Raw genomic sequence first — 24,641 nt, 5'->3', positions numbered from 1 at the left:
AATTCAAACAAGGGAACTACTTGAGCATTTTTATGAAGTATAAATAAACATGCTTCCACACCTATACATTTCATATGTAAATCACATCAAATAATCTAAGCTACATGAATGGATTTATACACCTAGCTAAGGTAGCTAAGAATCTTATCTCAATACCCATATAAAACACAATTTACTAAATATTTACTCATTCGGACATTTTTACAAACACTTACACTATACACTACAACATGCATGACATATGTTGGTTATAACATGTATTAGGGCAAACCCTTTCACCAAGGAGTTGTCACCATGCAACAATCATATATCCACGATGGATAATCATGGCAAGCATGAGTCCAAATTCCATACTCATTCAAACCTTTTAACAAACACATGGAATACGTTATAAATCAACATAGTCTATATACAAGCATATGTACGAAAAATCTCGTATCTAAGCACATGTGATAGCAATCAAGTCAGTCATAAATCATTACTGACATTGAAAGCCTTAAAAACCATAACCTAAACATGTATAGTCCGCACCTTTCGCTGATAAACGAGTATCGAACTCAGTTTGTATGTCAAGTCTTTGTCTACAGTACGACGGCCACCTATAGCATAAAATAGGTTAGCTATTTCATCACTTACATTATTTGAAACCCTAAAACAGATTAGGGTTAGGTTTTTTTTACCCAAGAACGAAATCAGAATCGCCGGAATAGCGATATAGAAGTGGTAGCTAAGCACGTGGATTGGCGAGATTGAATCCCAAGAACAAACGCCAACTCTCTCTCCCACTTTCCCTCTCTTTCCTTCTCTTTTCTCTCTTCTCTCTCTTAGGATTTTCCAAATTCGTATGGAATGAGAGAGAGAGAGTTTAAGGGGTTTATATAGGCCTAAAACTGATGGGAATGGCCCCAAGGCCATGGTATACTTGGGTTATAGCCAAATAGTGGCCATTTCGGTCCAACAGAGTTGTTCTGGAGGCCCATTTTCTACATGCGGTTGGACTTAAGCTCCCTGACATTGGATCTAGGTCAGGTTAAGATCTCGGTCCGATCAGATTAGTGGATCGGCCGCGAGTAACCAGTTTCAGTTTAACGGTCATCGGTACTCGATCAGAGTTACAAGTACACCGACATATGTTGAAAATTTTCCCTGATCCGAGAGTATAATTGGGTTAAAATCTGACGGTCTGAATTCTTAGATTCGGCCTACAAACGAACGACTCAATTCACTTAAGTTTTAGTTCATTTCCTAAAAATATTCGCGTTTCTTACACACTTCGCTCCGAGCTCATGTTATGCGTTTTTGGATACCTTTAGGACTTGATTTCCGAGATGGTTGCCAAGTCCAGCAACCGTACAGATTTGGGGAAATCGGACTTTCGACGCGCGGTCTAGGTCTGATACAGAGTTTCGATGCGCTCCCAAAAGCAACTGGGTTTTGAGATGGATCCTAAGTTTTTAGGCAATGTAGCGTTAGTGATCCTACAGATTTTGGGTCATACAAATCGTATTTAAAGTGATTAGTGCTAATTTCACAGATAATCTAATTTAGCACTTAATTAATTTCGTCTAGTTTCTAAAGAATTTGGTCCTGAGTGATTTCTGCCTGAGGTAGTACTCGGGTCTTTGTACGAATTTTTTCGAGACGTTACACGCCTCCTCCTCTGATTCGTACATAAGGGTGTATGCGATGTGATGTCCTCATCTCTCTCTCTCTCTCTGTGTTTGCGATGTGATGTCCTCATATCTCTCTCTCTCTCTCTCTCATCTCCTTTCTACTACTTGCACATGTGGTGGCGCGTGGACAGGCACCCTTGGTACATGTACACATTTTCCCTCAAAGAGTAGAAATCTTATCTTTTTAACTTTTCATTTTGCCTAACTTTTCAAATTCTCAACATGTTTTGTAGCACAAAAAATAAAACGAAAGGTCATCTTTTGAACTAATCATTTTGCCCAAGTTTTCCATTTCTCAACATGTTTTGTAGTGGCCAATGTTGAGTTATGGTTAGAAACTTTCGCAAGCACATCAAAGCCCTCTCAAACTCATAAAACATCCAAAATTTTCTCCCTCAATACTCTTAAATGATCACAAAAATGATACAAGTACACCAGAATGCTATTGCTTGACTGTCTTAATCTTAATGGAGGTAGTCGAGATGCATGAGCACGAGTGCTTATGCACCATCTTCTAAGAGAGAGAGAGAGAGAGAGAGAGAGAGAGAGAGAACTAAATTCATTCTTATCTATCCCTGTGAGACTAAACATTCTAACACAACACCATTAAATGAACAAAAATAATAAAGTAAAATTAACTTAGCTAATGAAATTCTGAAATTATATAATACCTACTTTAGCATTACTCAGCTGGCAGTCACAAACTCACAAAGCACCCGTGGCTGGAATGTTTTGCAATAGCAACAGGAACCTAAAAATCCACCTTCTTAGTTGCTCAATAAAACAAGCTGTCAGAATGGCCTGATTCATCAGAAGAAAGTAGCCCAAAAATGTGATGGTTGCACATGCATAAAACTATTCTTATATTCTACAGCAATAGTCTCTTTGTTTTCAAATACAGGCCGATGAGAATGCAACGAATAGCAAAGCAAAGATCTGCAGTGCCAAATCTAATACCTGACGTAGCCCACAAGTTGAACTGTACCTTAACCATCCAGATGCTTCAATCGACAAGGAGCACCAGCATCGAGTTCCAGAGGTGCAGGACCATGCACTGACTGAATTAAGAGAAAATTGCCAATTCCTTATTAGGATTTGTTTGGAAAGCCCAAGAAAACTGGGTAGTAGGTATCTAATTCAAGTTGTTGCAGGATTTGTTCTGTCACCCAAAGATAAGATGAGTGGCCTTCAATGAGGTTTGTTACATCTACCTGCAGAGGAAAAGAAAAGAAAACCTGTTTTACTTTACTCATAGGATGTAGTATGAAGATAACAAGCCAATCTTTTACTTACATTCTCAATCCCAGGAACATCAACAGGTTGAATTCCAGCCAACCCTTTGGTAAGTAGGCTGCACAAAATGGGGGGAAATTTCAGTACATATAAATAAAACATGCATGGACCAAATCTCATATTGTTGATTAGACGTACTTTGCACGGAAGGCAAGTCCAAGTGTCCAATCATTTGTAGAATAGACATTCACAAACCTTCCCGCCACCATCTGCAAACAACCAAACAGGTCTGTCTTGAGAGAATGCTTGGAAGTGATGAACCTAGACACTATAAACTGGTGAATAAGACAAAAAGTACAGTTTCTGAAGAGTCAAAATTTCTATTAGCCAAGACCATTGAAAGAAGGTGCCCATGTTACGTAGATGAAGAACAACAATGATGATAAAAATTTGATGCATAACAGCACAGTTAAATTCTCTAAACTGATTTTCTAAAACAATTTAGTACTAAACAAGATAAATCAAAATCAAAGTTAGGGAATTACAAGTCTTTCAAAGCTTCAACAAGACGGTATCAGTGATTCTTGGAGATTTTATGCATACACTCAGAGAATTTATGCATGCACTTACAAAGACCAAAATGTCACTTGGGATTTGACTTTTTAATCTGGAAACTCTGCAGACTTCACAAATATGCATGTGGAGAGCTGGACAGAATCCGACCCGATTCGAACCGAAGGCCAGGATCGGGTTGATTCGAGTAGGCCCCCTCAGATCTGAACGTTAATCGAGTCGAGTTCGGATCAGTGGCCAATCCGGACCAATCCAATCTGATCCGATCCGGTCGGGTCTTATATAACCTATTTTAACTTTTTTTTTTGTTTTTACTTTTTTACTACCCTCTACCCGAACGAAAGCCCTAAATCCCTAACCCCTCTTCTCTACCCAATCGAGCAGCGCCACACCCACCCATCTAAGATTTCAACAGAAACCAAAACAGAGAATCCTTGGTGGGTTTCTCTTCTTGAAGCATTTCAACAATCAAAATCAATCACCCATCTAAGACTTTTAAAGAATACCAACAGATATCCTTTTTGAGTTTTGCTTATTGAAGCATTTCAATCAGCAAAATCAATAGAGAGAGAGAGAGAGAGAGAGAGAGAGAGAGAGAGAGAGAGAGAGTAATCTCCATTCAAGAAAACCATGGATTAAAAGAAGCCGAACAAGATCAGGGAGATTGTTAAGCTTCAACAGATCCTCAAGAAATGGAAGAAGCTCGCAAATGCTCCAAAACCAACCACAACCAGCAGCAACAAGAGTATGAAATTCCTCAAAAGGACTTTGTCCTTCTCAGACAGCTCTGTTTCATCTCTGTCCAGCAGCACTGGTGATAGAGCCATCCCGAAAGGATTCCTTGTTGTCTGTGTTGGGGAAGAAATGAAGAGATTCGTCATCCCAACAGAGATCCGTACCCAATCCGATCCAACTCGGTTTCCCTGACCAAGTCGGTCTCGGTTCGGATCAGGCCAAATGTGCACCGGATTGAGTTGACCCAGACTCGGTCCCGGATCGGATCGAGTTTGGGTCAGTGCATTGCAAATTTTGGACCGAGTCGAGTTGGACCCAATCCGGTCCAACTCAACTCGATGCCCACCTCTACGTGTGTGTGCATACACATGAGTGTGTGATAATTGGATCATTTATTGAAATTAAAATATTTACAATGAGCAAAATACAAAGAAGAATTGACAACTATTAAGGCACTTCCAAGGGTCATCAGAAACTAAGAGTACAATATATACCACCATGGACATATACCCGCTGCCACCCTCCGTTTGATCCAGAAGGATCCACTTGACGTTACTCTCTTCACCAGGCTCTCTGCTTTACCATTACATGCTAAAAGGTAACCCCCAATCTAATGCTAACCTCTTGGATTTCTTCCATCATGTTTACTAGCATCCGAGGACGCCAGCCTCGAGCCCACCAATGACATTTGTGGAGTCTCCTTTAGTGACAATCAATTTGAAGTTATCTTTCCATGATTCTCAAACTGTGCAGAACAATGTTTTCCACATTGTTATCATGTAATAGATCACAACCTTGAGATACGGATACATATCAGTTATTGCATGGGATATATCGGTTGTGTCGCATAATGTATCGCTATTGTTGGGAAAAATTGGGAAAGTGGTCGAATTTTTCAATGAAACTTGATGAATTGTTTTTTTTTTTTTTTTTTTTTTATTTTAAAAAAAAGGCATCAATATACACTTACAAATCAAAACATCACAAAAAACAAGTGCACATAATAGGCTTCCTTTGGGGTCCTAATCTGTGTTGTTTGACTGAACTGATGCAAGTATATTCAAAGTCTATTCATATAATTTAGAAATGTAAGATATGCATGGAAACACAAGCAATACATTCAAAAGCAAAAGAAAAAGTAGAAGACTAGAAATATACCTGTGAATAATGTGTGGTTGTGGCTTAGACCCACATGTGCAGCGCGGTGGCTCAAAATAACCATCTCCATCTCGATGGGGCTAGGCATCGTACTGTTGCTCCACAAATTGACAATACTATGCCCGAGTCATAGTAAAATGAAACTAGTGAATATACTCTCTAACATAACACTGGTACTTATCCTCTCCAATTTGAGAAAATTTAGGAAAAATTTTGAATTTCCCCAATTTTATGCAAATCGGCCTATCTTCCCCCAAATCCCAAAATTAAAGTGAAATTTAATATATATATATATATATATAATGGAATGCTCACCTACGCACCAGTAATGCAGCACCCCATGAAACCCCCATGGCCCAACTTTTACCCCAATCATCCAAAACTATGGTGGGCCATGGCTAACGGAAACAATTTCCTCCCTTGATTTGCCTCTCTTTGATATGGCCCACCAGAGCTTTGGATCAGGGTGAAAGTTAGGTCCTAAAGGTTTTAGGGGGTGATGCATCACGTGGTCCGTTCAAATTTTAGGCCCATGAAATGTGTGTGTGTGTGTGTGTAACATTTTAATTAAAAAGACAATTTTCCTAGAAAAAAACCTCCAAATGACCAAGATTCACTAGATCATGTTACATATATGTTTGATTTTGTGTTTGGACACAAATTGCAACCAATCTTGTCAAATTGCGTATGTGATCGCATGCAATCAGTATATGTTGTTCGTATATGCCATCGCATAATCGCATGTGCCATCGCATTTTAAAAAAAAAAAAAAATTTATTTTTTTATTTTGAAAAAAGGGAAGATTGAAAAAAGTATTCTAAAAAATTAGGGAAAACTCGCCTAATTAGTACAAATGATTGGATTGGGTTATTTTAATTATTTCATTCTAGTTTGAGTGTTTCATTATGTTATATATTTAATTACTTATATTATATTTACATAAATTTTAACAAAACAATCAACAAGCTACATTAAAAGAGAATAAATTATTTAAAACTTCGAACATAGAAATTTTATTAATAAATAGATAACTTGAAACAACTTATAAGTTACAACTTACAACTTAATTTACAAAATATAAAAAATAAATACACTTGAAATAGTTGTAAAGAGGTTGGAGAGAGAGAGAGAGAGAGAGAGAGAGAGAGAGAGAGAGAGAGTAAAGAATAGTGAAAATGGAGGGGATATGAGTGCTTATTTATAGGCAAAAGTGGCCCAAATTGAGGGGAAAAAAAAAAACAAATTGATCTCAACGGTCATATTTTTTACCATTGGAAAATATGTGATTGCATATGCAGTATGTGATCGCATATTCGTTGCATATCAAAGTATGCCATCACATACTTGCTAGGATCACATAGGCCATGATAGTATATGTGATCTAATCCACAGTATGTGCATATGCGATCACATTTGACAATAATGATTGCAATCGATATGCGAGAAATTGGAAATTTTCAAATTTTCCCAATTTCCACAACTCTACCCATCTCATATGCCAACAATGATTGCAACCAATATGCGAGAAATTGAAATTTTTCGATTTTTCTCAATTTCCGCAACCTAGCCCATCACCCCAAAATTTTGAAATCAAAGCTCCAAATCCTTGATTTTTCATACAAAACATGAAGAATCATGGATTTATAATCATTTGGCACTGATTTAATATGATTTATAGCAAAAAAAATCAAAATCAAAATCACAAATTCTCATTGGATTGAACAGGTGGGATATATCAGCACTACATGTATGTTTCGTACCGCATAGGTGGGATACAAGATATATCTTGGGATATGTCGGCCGATATCATCGATACTAAATGAATAATGAATCTCCAAACCAGAATCCCCTACAAACTCACAATTTCGGACAATTCCACTGACCCCTCTTGGTCTGGGTTTGCAAGGGAGCAACCGTCAAAGTTCAACTTCAAGTATCCCATCTAGGGAGTCTTCTATTGAGTATATACATGTACAAGTATATTTCTCACCATATAATGCATATATTAATAATATATGAGGCGTGTCTAGTTGAAACACCACCAGTTGCACTAGCCATTTCTTCCCCTTTCTTTCTTTATCCTTCCTCTTCTATTTTCCACCTTGTTTCTTCTCCAATCTTCTTCTACTTCGTATCAGAGTAAGGATTTTGATTATGGTTTTGTTCGTGGTTGTTGTACACTACTGATGTCAGCATCTGTACTATCCGTACAAACATGTAGCCTATGAAGGATATGGTTTGAAAGATCTCAATTTTAGTAAGATTTATGGTGATTTTTGTGGATTTGTTTGGGCTAGTTTAAGTTGAGTTTTGAGCCCCACAATGTATTTTTCAAAAAACCCGATTTTGAGATTTTCTAAAATTTCCCCCAATCGAAGGGGATTTTTTTTTTTTTTTTTTTCTGAGAAAATCCAGCAAAGGGTTGGTCAGATTATTTGTTGCTGATCATCCATAGGTGTTTTTTGCATGATGATTGGAGTTTCAACATTTTTTTGGAAGATTTGATGAGCAATTCCACCATTTTTTGCCCTCTTTTTAAGAAAATCAGTGGATTACGACATTACGTAGAGGGATGATATCTAGCATATATTTGAACATGTTTTTTTTTTTTTTGATCCTCCTTGAGTTCCAGATCTATTATGTGGGAGTTTCTGTTTTTTGACCTGTTTCGATATTCAACTACAACAGAAAGCTGGGTGTATCTGCCGTCTTCTTCTGGTTCATTTAATTGGATTTTAAAAATATATATATCTGGTCATTATCAGCCCCTTCTATAGACCTAGTATGGAAGGTAGGCTCACCCCTTCGAAGAGCGATAGGTAAGTCAGCTTCATTAGGTGCTAAAGAAAGAGAATGGACAGGACTTCGATCTTCTGATGGAAAAGGAGGATAACAGAGAACACAGTTGAAGGAGCTTCATTATCACGCTTGGATCGCCTAGGCCCTAGGATGAACTTTTAATGAAGGAGTTGGGTTTTGTACATTTGCATCCCCTGGATGTATTTTTACTATTATTTTTTATTTTTTTTCAAGCACTATTGGAAGTGTAGTAGGCATCTCGTCAAACCGCAATGACTTGCATCCTTAAAAAAGTGAGTACCCTCAATGAGAGTAATATCAGTAGATACATAGCACTATATCCTCTTTGGATACGAGTAACCAAGAAAGATACACTTGACAGTTCTTGGTTTAAAATTGTCAAGTGAGTGATCTATCTGATGTATGAAGCATACACAATCAGATACCTTCGAAGGGATGGAATACCAAGATACAAAATGGAAAAAGGTGATTTTCCATCCAAGACAGAAGAAGGCATTCGATTTATTAAGTGATGAGTAGTCAAAACCGCAGCACTCCAAAACACCTTGGGAACCTTCATATTGAATAACAAAGCTTGAGCAACCTCAAATGGTAATTCTTAAGTTTGGCTACACTATTTTGTTGTGGTGTGTATGCACATGATGTTCAATGAAGGATGCAATTGGCAGAGAGACATGAATCAAAGTCATGCGACATATATTCCCAAACATCATTTGAGCATAGAACACAAATCTTAACATTGAATTAATTTTTACTTCCATATGAAATTCTTTAAAGCAACGGAATACTTAAGAACCGTCTTTCATCAAATATAACCTAGTCATATGAAGAATAATCATTCAAAAAATAATATGGCACTTAAAATCAGATAAATTAGGAACACATACTAAACCTCACACATCAGAATATACTAAAGAAAATGGACTGGCACTACATTTATCCACATGGGGTGCAAACGTGACTCTATGATGCTTGCTAGCTTGCAAGTACCACACTCTAACTTAGACACAGAAGACAATGATGGAATAAGATTATTTAAACTACTCAATGATGGGTGACCAAGCCTGCAATGCCATTGACGAGGGGAAACATATGTTTGCAATGCAACTCCATCCACTCCACTGTCAAGATAATACAGCCCACTAGCTTCATGTCCTCCGCTATCTTCCCCGTCTCTAGATCCTAATGTTTATAATAGGAAGGATAAAATTTAACAAAATAGTTCAAGGATCTAGTCAGTTAGTAGACTCAATTTAGGAATATACGACACAAATGACAATGAAAGGGAAGAAGAATGAGAAGTACCCAGTGCCAAATACACGGGTTGATAAACCATCAACCAATGTCACAGAGGAAATGTAAGCAGATGTATCTAATTACAATAAGATACTAGACTCATCGGTCATATGATCAGAGGCCACTAAATCAATAATCCAAGGGACAGGTTTGGAGGAAGCATGACATTATACTCGATTGAGCAAGAGCAGTAGTGGAGGATGCGTGATTGGAATAGTCATCTAACAACTTGGCGTACTCATCTTTGGATAATGTAACTGTGTCACCTATTGAACTTGTCTCAGAACAAGGAGAGATATGTCAAGCTACATTACCCTGGGAACTGTCATCAAAGCTCCGAGATTGATTAACCCACACTGGTTTGCCAGTGAGATCCCATCATGCATCAATCGTCTGACCTAGAAGCCCGAAATGAGTACACTACCGATTGCCATGACCTCTACCACGACCTCCATTAAAATCTGTACCATGATCTCCCCAAGCATTTCTACCCCCAAAACGACCTCCCCCTGAATCAGTCACCAAATCGACCGCCACAACGATATCTATCATGACTTCATCTCCTTTACCATAAGAAGAAAGTGCCAACTGATCAGAGGTAATTAAGCTCGTGATGTTCACACAAGATGCACATTGAATGGGTGTGAATGCTTCCGTAACAAATGGAACCTCACTACCTCCAAGAATCTAGGCTGGCTCAAGCTTGAGCTCAGAGCGAAGACTTGAGAGGAGTTTAGCTACATGAAATTCCTCTTGCTGCTATTTCATAACCTCATAATTAGTCGCTAAGGGTTGATATATATTCAGTTTCTCCCACATATGTCACAAAGCAGAATAGTACCCTCCTACACTCTTATCTCCTTGTTAAAGTGCAAAGATCTTTTGATATAACTCATATCAATGAGTTAAAAGTTTTCTAACCAGAGTACATCTCCTATAAGGTTTCCCAACCCTCTTTTGCTGTTATGAAGAACATAACATTTGTGCTAATACTCAGTTCGATACTATTCCATAACAGGGATCTAATTGCAGCATCCACTGAAATTCAATCTTCATAATCAACAAACATTTCATCAGGTTTTGGTGATTTTAAATAATATAACTTTCATCTTCTTGTGAGAAAAACTTCTACCAAATGGCCCATTGTAAATATTTTGAACTGTCAGGCTTGGCCATTGTGATTTGGAAGTGCATTGTGTCAGATGGGAGTCAAAAGACTACTTTTAGCATCCATTTAAAAGACAGGAAGAACTTGGAAGCACAGGGCAATAAATGAGAATACAATATAAGACAGTTGCTTCAAAGAGATGTAGATCGTTGACAGTCACCACACATGTACATGTTATCCACCAATTGATGTTGGATTCTTTGCATACATTCATGATCTCTATACAAACATTTGATCTTCAAATCTGGACACAGATGCACAATGGCCTGCTTTGAACCATCACGATTGATTTTGGGGTTAAGTGGGCCTCGCTCACATTCATGAGGAACAAATACAAAAATCCAATATATGGAAGGGATTTGCATAAACCAGACCCCAAACAATTTAGAGTTTCAACTAGTAGAGAAAAAATGGGATTTTATAGAATGTTCTAGGAAAGTAAAAAGAGATTCTATAGAATGTTCTAGGAATGTTTCAAACAATGTTTCAACTTGTAGAGAGAAAAAGGGGAAAAAGGGATTTGCGTGATGTTCTAGACTGAGAATGTTTCAAACAATTTCTAGTTTGAACTTGGAATATTGGGATTCTGGGTTAATTAAAAAAAAAAACAGATTTTATAAAAATAGAGTTCTAGGGATTGGAAAAATTGAGGAATTTGGGTTGGGGAATTTGAATTTTAGGGTTACAACTTGGGGCATTTGGAGAAATAAGGTTTGGAGATGAGGAAACTCGGGGGGTTTTTGGAAAATTAGGTTAATGGATTAGGAAATTGGGAGAATTTTAAAACTCTAGGGGTTAAGAAATTGGGGATTTTGAAAAAGATAATTTTTTTTGGGTTTCTAATTGGGGAAAATTGGGTGAAAGAATAAAAAAAGAAGAAAATCCTATGAACCTAACTGGAAACAATACCAAATTTGACGCCACTAAATCAAAAGGAATTTGAACAACTATAAACTTCCTACTGATGATCTTACCGCAAGTCAAGAATGAATAACTAAGCCCATGATAGATGGATAATGCAACACAAGAAAATAAACTCCCACACTTAATGCGATGAAGAGCAATAACTGCACAAGGCAACACATGGACAGAGGGAAGCAATAAATGCTTTAAAATCCATGAAAAATAAAGTTTTTATTCGAATAGCCATGTCTAAAGTTTCTTATGTGTGGTTCCTATAGCCATTGAGTACACAGGCTGTAATTCAATGTTAAAAACCTAAATTATAAAATGTCGGATACATGTTAAACGAAGAACAAAAAAATCCCATTGGTTAACATTAGAGTGCTTTCCTAAAATATCTATAAAAGAACAACTAAAAGAGACCAAACTAGTTCTTCTATTACAATATCATGCAATTTCCCCATCCATATAACCAAAGGTTTGTAAAAGCATGCAAACTAGTATACTGTTTGTATAAAGATTCCAAAATCCCATTAATTTCTATATATATTGGCTGTATTGGCTTGTAATACACACATAGGGCTCAATGTTCGAAATATCGGTATCGCATTATATATCGCATACTTGGGATACAAATACGTATCAATTATCGCACGAGATATGTCATTTGTATTGGGTAATTTATTGCACTTTTTGGGAAACATGGGGAAACAATATGAAAATGGTTCAATTTTTCAATGAAACTTCCAAGATTGCTAAAAAAGATCTTAGTACACACTTTTAAATAATAACATCTCAAAAAAGAAGTGCACCTAATAGGTTTCCTTTGTATCAGGTCCTAAGCTATGCGTTGTTTGATTGAACTAATAAAGTTATATTCAAATTGAATGCATAACATTTAGAGTGTATGTGATGATCATTTCATCAAACACTCCTAAATACTTTGAAATTAGTCTCAATTAATAGCTGGTTGAGGGGAAATTTCTAAAAATAATAATAATATTTTAATAATTTTTAATTAAAAATTGATTTTTATTTTCCAAAAATTGACAAGGACTTAACAAATCAGTAGATCAACCCTCATACATACTTGATTTCATGTTTGGAGTGCAACATTGCAAGCAATTTGGGAGATATTGGGAAAAATTCAAAAATTTCCCAAATTGGACCATCTACACTCAAATTTCGAAATTAGAGTGTTTGTGATGATCATTTCATCAAAGACTCCTAAATATTTTGAAATTAGTCTCAATTTACGGCTGTTGAAGTAAAATTTCGAAAAAAAAAATGGAGAACATGAAGAACTAATGGAAATTGAAATCAAGGTATGCAAAATTGGTTACGTATCGGTCATAACGGTTGATACGTAACGGTAACGGTCGATACTGTTACACATTACAAGGTCGTAATGGTGACCCCCCCAATTTTCGACTCGTAATGCCCCGTAACGGTCAGGGTGTAATGGTCAGAAAACGGCTACATGTTTTTTGGCTTTTTAAGTTCTAATTTTTCATATTTTTTGATACTTTTCTCTTCCAAAATCTTCTTAAACCATTCTATTGCAAATTCCAACCACTCTTAGCTAGAAATTGAGGATCAAAACAAGTTATTTTAAGGATTTTGTTGATTCGAAACTAAGTGGGCCATTTTCCGAAAAATCTTTAAAAATAAGTATTTATACTTCTTTTTTTTTTGCAATGTATTTCTGTTTTAATGGTTGAATATGATGTGTTAATCATAGTAGAACATATTAATGTGCATTTAACAGATTATGTTAGTGATTATATATACATATATATATATATATATATATATATAGAGAGAGAGAGAGAGAGAGAGAGAGAGAGAGTATTTTCAGCCGATTTTTAAAAAATTACGAAAAATCATTTTTTTCAACGTATTTCTATTTTAATGGTTGAATATGATACGTTAATCATAGTAGAACATATTAATATGCATTTAACAGATTATGCTAGTGATTTTATATTTTTCTTTATTTTTTTAAGTTTCGAACTATTTTCGACCAATTTTTTTAAAATTACGAAAGATAATTTTTTTTTCATTATATTTTTGTTTTAATGGTTGAATATGATGTGTTAATCCTAGTAGAACATATTAATGTGCATTTAACATATTATTCTATATATATATATATATATATATATATATATATATATATATATATATATATATATATATATATATATCAATTTTAGGCTATTTTTGACCCATTTTTAAAAATAACGAAATATCTTTTTTTTTTTCAATGTATTTCTGTTTTAATGCTTGAATATGATGTGTTAATCATAGTAGAACATATGAATGTGCATTTAACAGATTATGCTACTGATTATATATATATATATATATATATATATATATATATTTCGGATTGGTGACTTTATGTTTATATTTTCTTATTTTCGATAGGTTTTGGAGCTTCTTAGAGTTTAAAACATAATGTATTCTTTATTGATTAGATTCAGAAGTACAAACTTTGTTTTATTAATGTATTCACATTAATTTTTAAGATTTAAATTAATTAATTCATTCTCCTATAAAAACCGTATATAAACTTAGAGATTCGAGTAGACTCTCACATAGGTCATATTTACCTAAGAAAATGTCTGGGTCTGGCCAACAAGGAAGTGAAGATATTGGATGGCAACATTGTCAGAGGGTAGGTGGTACTAGGCACCAAATGAAGTGCAACTATTGTGACAGACTAATAACTGGTGGAATTACATGTCTCAAACAACATTTGGCACATCGAAAGGGTCAAGTTGCGGGATGTACTAGAGTACCAAAAGAGATAATGACCTTAATGCAAGCCAGTTTAGATGAGTCGAAAGGTAAACGTGTTGCTGGGTAGAAGAATAATGATGAGATTTTGGAGGCGGCCAGATATGAGGTGTTTGGTCTTGAATATATGAGTGTTCGTGAAAAAGATATTATTGATTCTGACGAAGATTCAGATCGGGAAGTAATTATAGTTAGAAGAGAGAACTCGCGTTTTGTTCGTGAAGAAGAAGAACGTTGGCACGTGTTTGGTGCGAGGGGGTCTATATGTGATACGGGGGAGCAGTGGGAGTGGGAGTGCAGCTGGGAGTGTGACTGCATCTGCAAGTGGGGGTGGGGGTGGGTTGGGTGGATTACGACATATGTTCGGGAGTTGACGAGAGACATCTTCACGTGATACCCCTGTACATTTGGACGAAGAAGTAAATGAGCCCAAGAGCCCCTCTATTGATCTAATCCTGATTAGGAAAGAATCAACTAAATAAATTTTAAAAAGAAAAGATAAAACAAATGTGGAGTAGAACTTCCATTGAGAAGTTAGTAGGGCAGCGACAAAGTTATTTATACATGCCAACATACCTCCTAACGCGACCAATTCTCCATATTGGCAGGTGGTAATTGATGCAACAGCAGAAGCAGGCGAATGAATTAAACCTCCCACGGCTAGAGAGATTAGGGGGAAATGGACAGATGCAGAGTATGTGGATGTGAAAGCATACGTGGCTACCTTTAAACCCATTTGGCAGGCCAGAGGATGCAAGATCATGTGCAATGGTTGGACTGGCCCAACCAGATGTAGCATGATCAGCTTCATGGTGTACTACCACTTGAGAACTGTATACCATAAGTCAATTGATGCCTCAGCCGAAACAAAAAATTGTAATTATATTTTTTCCTTAATGGATAAAGTGGTGGATGAGATTGGAGAGAGGAATGTGTTGCAGGTTGTGACAGATAACGAAGCAACATATAATGTTGCAGGTTGTGACAGATAACGAAGCAACATATAATGTTGCAGGACATAAGTTGATGATAAAGAGACCACATATATTTTGGTCAACATATGCTGCCCATTATATTGATCTTATATTGGAAGATATTGGGAAGAAGAAGAGTGTTAGGGAAATGGTAGAAAGGGCAAGACAAGTGACGATATTTATTTACAACTATAATCAAGTAGTCGCAATAATGAGAAAGTTTACGGAGGGACGACCTGCTGAGGCTTGCGGTGACTAGATTAAAAGCAAACTTTATAGCCTTGGAGAGTTTATACCAGTATAGAGGAGAGCTGAGTGAGATGTTCGCTTTCTGAGATTGGCTCAACACAAAACATGAGAAGAAGACATCAAGGACACCGGTTGAAGTTGTGAACATCATACGAGACAACAAATATTAGAAGAAGGTCAAGAAGATCCTAACGGTGTTGGAGCCACTAATGAGGGTACTTCGTCTTGTTGAAACCGACGAAGCACCTACCATGGGCTTCCTCTACAATGACATGGATAAGGCGAAGTTGGCAATTCAACGTGATTGTATAAGCTAAGAGTCTTATCGGAAGAAGATCGACAAAAGATGGATGACATAACTCCATCATGATCTTCATGCAACAGGTTACTACCTAAATCCTAGGTATAGATATGCCCAATCATTTATTGTGGATAATGAAGTTCGTCGGGCTAAAGAATGTGATAAAGAGATTAGAGCCTGACTTAGATATGCAAATAAAGGCGTTGAATAAATTAGATACATTTGAAAATCATCAGGCTAGCTTTGGAGATGCTCTTGCACAACATGCAATATCTAGGTTGCAACCGGCTTAATGGTGGATGAATTTCGGAGAGAATATGAAGGCTCTCCAAAAAAAATTGCAGTAAAGTTTTGAGCCAGACATCTTCTAGCTGCGAAAGGAATTGGAGTTATTTTGCACTTATTCATTCAAAGAACAAGAATAATATAGACTAGGACGTTGGATAGACTTGTCTTCATGCACTACAACATAAGGCTGAGAATGCGACAATATCATAGGAGCATTACGAGCGCCGGTGACATGGACTATCGTCCAATAAACTTGGACAATATTTACGATGAGCGAGGACGACCCGTTTCTACCTTGGTTGGAATAAAGGGAAAAATAGATTGAAGAGGATAGTGAAGAATTGAAAGTTGATGACCCAATAATACGCACGACGCAATATAAGAGTCGTGTAGCTGTGTTGAACCCAGAAAGAGGGGCAACTTTCATGCAAAGTCTGGCTCAAGTTCAACGGAAGAGTACAAGCAGTAGTAGCAGCGAGACCAAGTCGGATGATCATGCTGGTGATGGTGATGACGCCCCTGATGTTGGCACTTTTGGTGTTGCTCAGCACACCATACAACTGTCTATACATCGCAAGGCCAATGAACATCGACAGGAAGGTACAAGAGATTAAACTTGAGTATACTGAGTTACAATACAACCAGGAGGAGGAGGCTAGGTCTGGATCCAAATCCAAGTTACTCATCATAGACATTCTCAATCTTAGGATTCCCAACAACCTGAGCACGGGCACCAGTACAGCCATTTGATGGGCACTGGTGGATATCCTTACTCGGGGTCAAAGTTATTGCCTAGTCAGGATCAGTCATCATCTGGTTTCGTTGACCTAGTCTTTCCCTCTGGCACTGGATATTATGGATATGCAGCACCTATTCCACAGCCGCAGCCTGATGATGACGATGACGTTAAGGTGGAGGTCGAGCAATCACAACAAAGCAAATTTTCCTTTTGGTGGTGAGTCACGGTGCGAGTGACTGAGTGGTGACTTGTGATTTTTATTATGGTGACTGTAAGTAATATATATTTTTATTAACCTAAGTATTTCTATATACCCATATGTCCATTACCCACACATTTACCAAGCAAGCACACACTTGACACTGCCGAACTTGTACTTAAAATAACTCCCCTAACAACCAATCAAGTAATCTTTAATCAAGTTGCAGGGGAGTATATCAGACACTACTATTTTTTTTATTGTATATTCTTGACTTGAGGATGACAGGACAGGAGTCGGGAATCACAGGATAGGAAGAGAAGTCTCTGACATATTGAAGAGTTTCAAATAGAATAAACATTATAATTTACGCAAGTCTGGACTCTGGAGACCTCACTCCTTAGGTATGTTAATAACTTAATATAGAATAAATTATGAAAATTGCTAACACCTACACATAAGATATTTTGATATTAAATTCATTTTAATATATCTATCATTGATATTAGATAGTTAGAAAATTAAATATATGAGTTTTGTAGTCAATTCCAGGTTGTTAGGTCCATAAATTCATCAAACAGCCCGATACAACTTCTCACCAAAGAGTGGACCGTTACACCACCATAAACATGTTCAAAATTATAAATGAATGCATATTTGGAATATTTAGAATATTCCAGATTTTTTGGATATTTTTCTAGATTTTTCTGACAAAAAAAAAAAAAATCGACCGTCACGGCCCCGTATCGGCTGATATGGGCAGTATCCGTATCGGTAACGGTAGGGACCATTATGCCCACCGTTATCGCAACGGTACACCTTGATCGAAATCAAAGCTCCAACTCCATGATTTTTCATGCAAAACATGAAGAACCAATGGATTTGTAACCATTTGACATTGATTTAACACAATTTCAACAAAAGGGGGGGGGGATCGAAAATTGCAAATGCTCACCGGATTGAACATGTGGGATATATCGGCACTATATGTGCATTTTGTATTGCATCGGTGTGATACAAGATATATCATAGGATATATTGGCCGATATCATCAATATTTAAAACATTGATAGGGCTTATTTTCACAGTAAGTTTCCTATAAAAATACAAAAATAGATTTGAGACATTTATACCATTTAATGCCAATAGGGATCCCAAAATCAATTAAAATATATCTTAACTGTATGAAGTGGGTTATACTTGTAGGACTGTAACTTCACGCATGGGGTCTAACATAGGGCCTGGATGCATCAGCATTTAAATCTAATAAATGTCATATGATGAGTACAGGATGGAAAAAGGATAACTACACATTCCTTTCTAGCTGAGTGCCATCTGGACATTAGTATATATCTTGAGTCATAACTCATAAATACCTTTCTAGCAGTTTCCCAGTTTTCATCTTTGAATGAAATTGGTGCTCCAAGGAGAACGACCCTTTCTATGAGCCCCTCTGCGACAGTTCAGTGTAATTGCATTAGAGTTTCTGATATCCCACCTACCTAGTAAAAGATTGTCATAAATTCAACATAGACTACCATTATCTCCACTTTCAGCCAAATGCTGCAGACACTTGAATATTACTCGCGCTCCCAGTGAGAAACCCAAAAGGGTCACGGGCCTGAAAGATTCACAAGAAACCATTGTTACGATTCAATTAATTCATTCAACTAGAATCATCAGCAAGGCAACGAAATCAGTTAAGATTGATATGCCTGCTCCCCTGCAATCCATTCAATAGAACTTCAGCAAGGAGCCTTCCTGCTTTGTCTGATCTGTATAGTGCCAAACACAGAGAACAACAGAAGACAATAAGATGGCTATCAAATAGTGGTGGTTTGCTTGCTGCATACACACCCTCTCCACATGCACCTTACACTCAGCACATGTGCCAGCCTAGCATGTGTGGGGATATCAGATCCATGCATAAGGTGGGACCCGCCATGCAGATGATCTGGTATGAGAATCATTCCTGTCCATTCATATGGTGAGCTACCCCTATACAAAAACTTGCTGACAGTCCACATTCAAGAAAAACTTGTGGCCTGCACAATGAGTGGTCCACCTGATTTTATGTTCCAGGCCATCCACGTGGCTGATTGGACTTACAGCTCAGATGTCCCAGAGATTTGCCAGCATGGCTGTCAATGGACCAGGTCTGGGGTTATCACAGGCCTGTGATAACCCTGGATTCTTTTAACAGGACAGGCCAAGTGTGAGGTTATCTGTGGCCTGGGGTGGGGCTATTCTGTAGGGCAGGGCCTGTTCAAAATTTTGAGTTTGCTTGGTCCAAGCCTGGCCCATTGACATCCCTAATTACCATGTTGGCAAGTGTTCTCCATGCACAGCTGGGTGCAAAGAGGTTGCATTGGGCTAGCAAACCTCCAAATAGTAAATCATAAAATTTGAATGTTTTTTTTTTTTTTTCTTGTTTTTCCTTGGCCAAGGGACAATAGGGACCTGTCTACTGCAATTGTCCATTTGCTGTCTATAAAATCAGTGGCCGCAAGTAATGTAGCTGGCCAGGCCAACGCAGTCAAAAGCGAGCTTAATACAGTCACCATGGCACCTTGCTTCATCAACTCCATAGTAAGTCCTGAAGTAAAGAACCCTACTTGTATCAAACACCACAAGAAATTGTAAATGTAGTAATAACAAAAGAATATTAGCAATTATAAAGTTGGAAAAAATTACTTGAAGAAATCCAGTCCTGGATTGCGGTGCTCACTGCAATCAAATTCTTAGACTCCCACTGCAGCGCATACCTAAAGGCAGAGCTATCAGACAAACACAGTGACTGGATAAAGCACATACATTCATACACTTCTTCAAATTTAGATATGTGGAGGTGACTCAGAGATCTATAAAGCTCGAATATGTAAGGTGCTAATCATGTGAAACATGATTTAGGACACATAATTTGACATAGAACAGTATATAAAATTTGCCATGAGATTATATGGACCAGTATTTAAATTCCGCTTTGAGATTTGTATTCTTGATATGCTCCGCATAGCCACAAAATGGAATAGCTGATTGTGTTAATAAAGGAAAAAAACACAATTCCAGTTTTGTAGTATTTATCTTATTTGAAAGGAGTATTATTTAAAAAGTAAGCAGAACCAGAAATGAAGCAAGGGTCTCAAAAAGAATAAAAAAAGGCCACATATCTTTTATAGATATATAACCAGAAGAGTTTAATTCTGTATACCTCAAATGATGTTTCAAAAATCAACAACAGTAGAATTCATTTTTTAGTAAATGAATTCTTTACACCAAATGATTTGTTGGATGTCCATTGTTGCGTAGCAATTAGGGGTGTCAATGAGCCAGGCTCAGGCCTGACAAAATCAGAATTTTGAATAGGACTGGCCCGGCCTGAAACAGTTCAAAATCCAGGCCGAGACGTACCTCAGGCCCGGCCCGTTAACAGCCCTCGTAGCAATTTCTTAAGTATTTAAATGGTTTTCTTCATAACTCTACAAAAATAAATAAATAAAATAAAATAAAATAAAATGCTAAAGGCACAATAATGCAAGAACATTTTCACACTGGGCTTGAGTGGTGGCCTGTGGAATGTGGTGGCATACTCGGGCTAGGCAGCTTATGTGAGGCGGAACCCATGTGATGTGGGGCCCACGAGGCAGTGTTAGGCCGAGGACCTAACCCATGGGATGTGGGGACTAGGCTATGAGATAAAGGGATTGATTCACCATGCTCTATCAGTTCAAGCTTTTGGGGGCAAGTGGTTGGTTGTCCTGCGTCACACAAGCTTAGTGGACTACACGTTCCTCAATGTGATTGATTCTGTGCATTACGCAAATATAATTTAAGGGTCAAACAAGAGAGTGGAGTTCCTCAACCCTCATTTCATTGATCAAGTCATGCTTCAAGAAGGATATATCTCATTTAAAGTAAGGAGATTTGAAAAGCTTAGAATAAGTGTTTCCTCAAAACTTTGATAGCATGAAAAAGGAAAAAGAGCGGTAATTAGTGGAAAACTAAAGTCTGTTCTTCATAGATAGATTCGTGCTAAGAGGAAATACAACATATTATAGTCATAGGACCATTTAGGGTTGTCAGTGGGTCAGGTGAGGTCAACCTCCTGGTGGTTCAAGACCGGCATAGATCTAGGACTAGACCTTCATTTGGGATCCATCAAGTTGAATCTGGATCCAGGTTCTAGAATCCAGTAGCCATTCATTCGGATTTTCTTTAATTCTGATATGACTGAATCTGACCCGTCAACACCTCTAGAGTATCCAACAAGTCAGATCAACTAGAAAACCCATGGACCTGTTTCAACTACGTGCGGGTTTGAATGTGACACATCAGATCCGGATCCATTTAATAATTGTGTTAGATCCAGGTTGATGCCAACTGACCCAAACTCAACCAATTTACAGCCTGAGTGCGATTGAGGGTAAAACTGAATTGCACATAAAGCATCCTTCATTTGATTACATATCCATTTCTTAAAAGATAATGATTAAATAAAAAGAATGCAAATCGCACATAATATCCTTCAACATATCCTATTACAATGATATTTTGTGAAAAACAACAAACAATAAATCACAATGCATCTTGATTGGTATTGATGCTAAACTAGAAGATTGAAGCCTCTTTACATCGATAGGAGTCATAGGCCACTCCGAGTGGCAGAGTCCAAACAAGAATTACATAATAATAACAATAGCTATCACAGATTTCAATAAAACTTTTAAGTAAATATTGAAACTGTACTCTCAACACCCTCTCAAACTCAACAATGGAAGACTCAAGATCTTGAATTGCTCCTTGCTTTGAATAGACAGGACTTCATTGTTCAGGTATCGGAGTCCGAAAATCTCTCTCGAAACAATAGGTCGTGGCAGTGTAAGGAGTGTTAAGAGAGAACATGTACTAAGGCTATTCTTGAATTTTTGTGTAATATGAGTGTAATCTAGCAATTTGCAATTCTAGAAAATTCCTCCTAGGCATTAAATCTTTTAAATAGGCACAAGTAAGAAGATTTCTGGGATCTGTCTAGATAAGCTTTAGAGTCTTCCTACAAATACACGAGAATTCTATAAATACGGTACTTTTCATTCATTCTATTCATTCCAATGTTCTAAATATCGACGATATCAGTCGATATATCCCACGATACATCTTGTATCCCACCTGTGAGATACGAAACGCATAGGTAGTGCCGATATATCCCACACGTTCGATCCAGTGAGCATTTTTTATTTCCGATCCCTTTTTTTTTGTTTGTTTGTTAAAACTATGTTAAATTAGTGTCAAATGGTTACAAATCCATTGGTTCTTCATGTTTTGCATGAAAACTCCATGTTTTTTTTTTTTTCCGAAAGTTTCCTTCATCCAGTTGTCAATTGAGACAAATTTTGAAGTACTTGGAAGTATTTGATGAAACGATCATCACATACACTCACTCTAATTTCGAAATTTGAGTGTAGCTAGTCCAATTTGGGGGAAATTGTGGAAAATTCAAACTTTTCCCAATTACTCCCAAATTGCTTGCAATGCTGCACTCTAAACATGAAATCAAGTATGTATGAGGGTTGACCTATTGATTTGTTAAGTCCTTGTTAATTTTTGGAAAACAAAAATAATTTTTTAATTAAAATTTATTAAAATATTAATTTTTTTTCAAAAATTTCCTTCAACCAATTGTCACTTGAAACTAATTTCGAAGTATTTAGAAGTGTTTAATGAAATGATCATCACATACAGTCTAAATGTTATGCATTCAATTTGAATATAGTTGCATTAGTTCAGTCAGACAACACATAGCTTATGACCCTATGCAAAGGAAACCTATTATGTGCACTTTTTTTCAGATGTTATGATTTAGAAGTGTGTATTAAGGTCGTTTTTAACAATCCCTAAAGTTTCATTGAAAAATTCATCCATCTTTCCAATGTTTCCTCATGTTTCCCAAAAAGTGTGATACATTACCCGATACAAACGATATATCCCGTGCGATAACCGATATGTATTTGTATCCCAAGGATGCGATACGTAATGTGATACCGATATTTCGAACATTGATCCACTCAATGAAGGAACAATTCAACTCTTCAAGGCTTTAAAATGGTAGCAAAGTGGGTCCTCTCATTTGACACTCTCTCTTGTTTATTTGTATCGTCTACCAGTCTAATCCCCTCCATACTATGGCCAATATAATCCTATCCACCCTTTACATCCAAGATTGTCGATCTCCAAACATGCAGCTAGCTCCTCACAATTCATTTTCTTCGAGGTATTAAAAAATGGTTATGTAATGGCCGTTACATATCGATAACAGCAGGAACCATTGTGTTATAAGGCCACAACAACCATTATGGAAAAATGGCCCGTAATGGTCCATTATGGGCCGATAGAGTTTTAAAAGAGAAGCCATAATCGTTGTTATGGTGGACACAGATTTCCTACGAAAGCCTTTCGCAGGAACATTCTGTGACGGGAAGCTAGGTGGGGCTCACCATGATGTTTGTGAGAAATTCACCCCATCCATCCATTTTTCTAGATCATGTTAGGACATGGGCCAAAAAATGAGGCAGATCCAAAACTCAAGTGGGCTGCACAAAAGGAAGCAGTGAGGATTGAACGTCCACCATTGAAACATTCTTAGGGCCACAAAAGTTTTGGGTAAGGCTAATATTTTTGTGTTTATAGTTCATCTTGACAGGAATGACATCATAAATGGTATGGATGGCAAATAAACATTACAAATTTACAATGGACCATAGGGAGGTTTCAACGTTAGGCATTTCCCTACCCACTTCTTTCAGTCGTACGGCCCACTTGAGTTTTGGATCTACCTCATTTTGGGCCCTAACATGATTTGGCAAGACGGATGAATTAGGTGATTTCTAAAAAACATCACAGTGGGCCCCACCTAGCTTCCCGTCGCAAGAAGTTCCTGTGAAAGGCTTTTGCTGGCAATCCGCATCTTATTACGACCTGTATTGTAACGGTAATTACAGTTGCCATTACGGTCACCGTTACCATTATTGAATACCTTGGATTGTTCATCGATACTGGTGGCAGCAAGAGTCCCTTGAACATTCTTGATCTCTTGAGGTGGCACTTCTCCCAGGCAAGATCTCCAACAACTGGTAGTATTGTTTTGTCTTTGGTGTCCATTTATCTTTCCTTCCATCAATAAAAGGTGTTGCTTCCAACATTGAGAGTGGATGTCCGTGTAGTCCACACCTCACAACATAAATTGTCTCTAATTACTACCTATTTCTAACATAGGCTTGAGATATGCTCCACTGCTTCATCTATCCTTGCCTCTTGTCTTGCATAGACCCTGAAGTCTGCTCTACCGCTTCAATGGCTACCATTACACCATTCAGATTTCAGGACAATAACAATGTCATCACATCTGATTTCCTCTAGTTATTTTTTAGCAGTTCTCTATCGTGACCACACTATATTTAGTGCCCTTGTATTGTCAATATCAAATGATATATCTACCAATGTTATTGATGTTGACTAGCACAATATGAAACTAAG

General features: G+C 37.2%; 1 protein-coding gene across 2 annotated transcripts in view; it reads right to left on the bottom strand.

Moving 5' to 3' along the window:
* Positions 1-2,419: 2,419 nt before the first annotated feature.
* Positions 2,420-24,641, bottom strand: part of LOC131243395 (uncharacterized) — a 75,565-nt gene continuing 53,343 nt past the window's right edge. For both annotated transcript variants that reach the window (XM_058242731.1, XM_058242733.1), the window contains 8 exons: positions 19,806-19,876; positions 19,572-19,707; positions 18,827-18,886; positions 18,650-18,732; positions 18,488-18,564; positions 3,105-3,175; positions 2,967-3,024; positions 2,420-2,884 (listed from right to left, as the gene is read on the bottom strand). In XM_058242731.1, coding sequence (XP_058098714.1) covers positions 2,762-2,884; positions 2,967-3,024; positions 3,105-3,175; positions 18,488-18,564; positions 18,650-18,732; positions 18,827-18,886; positions 19,572-19,707; positions 19,806-19,876 — 679 coding nt within the window. In that variant the 3' untranslated portion in view covers positions 2,420-2,761. The remainder of the gene's footprint in view (positions 2,885-2,966; positions 3,025-3,104; positions 3,176-18,487; positions 18,565-18,649; positions 18,733-18,826; positions 18,887-19,571; positions 19,708-19,805; positions 19,877-24,641) is intronic.

Source organism: Magnolia sinica, chromosome 4 (genome assembly GCF_029962835.1).
Source record: "Magnolia sinica isolate HGM2019 chromosome 4, MsV1, whole genome shotgun sequence".
Classification (NCBI taxonomy): Eukaryota; Viridiplantae; Streptophyta; class Magnoliopsida; order Magnoliales; family Magnoliaceae; genus Magnolia; species Magnolia sinica.
This window is presented reverse-complemented; position numbering and strand designations above follow the sequence as displayed.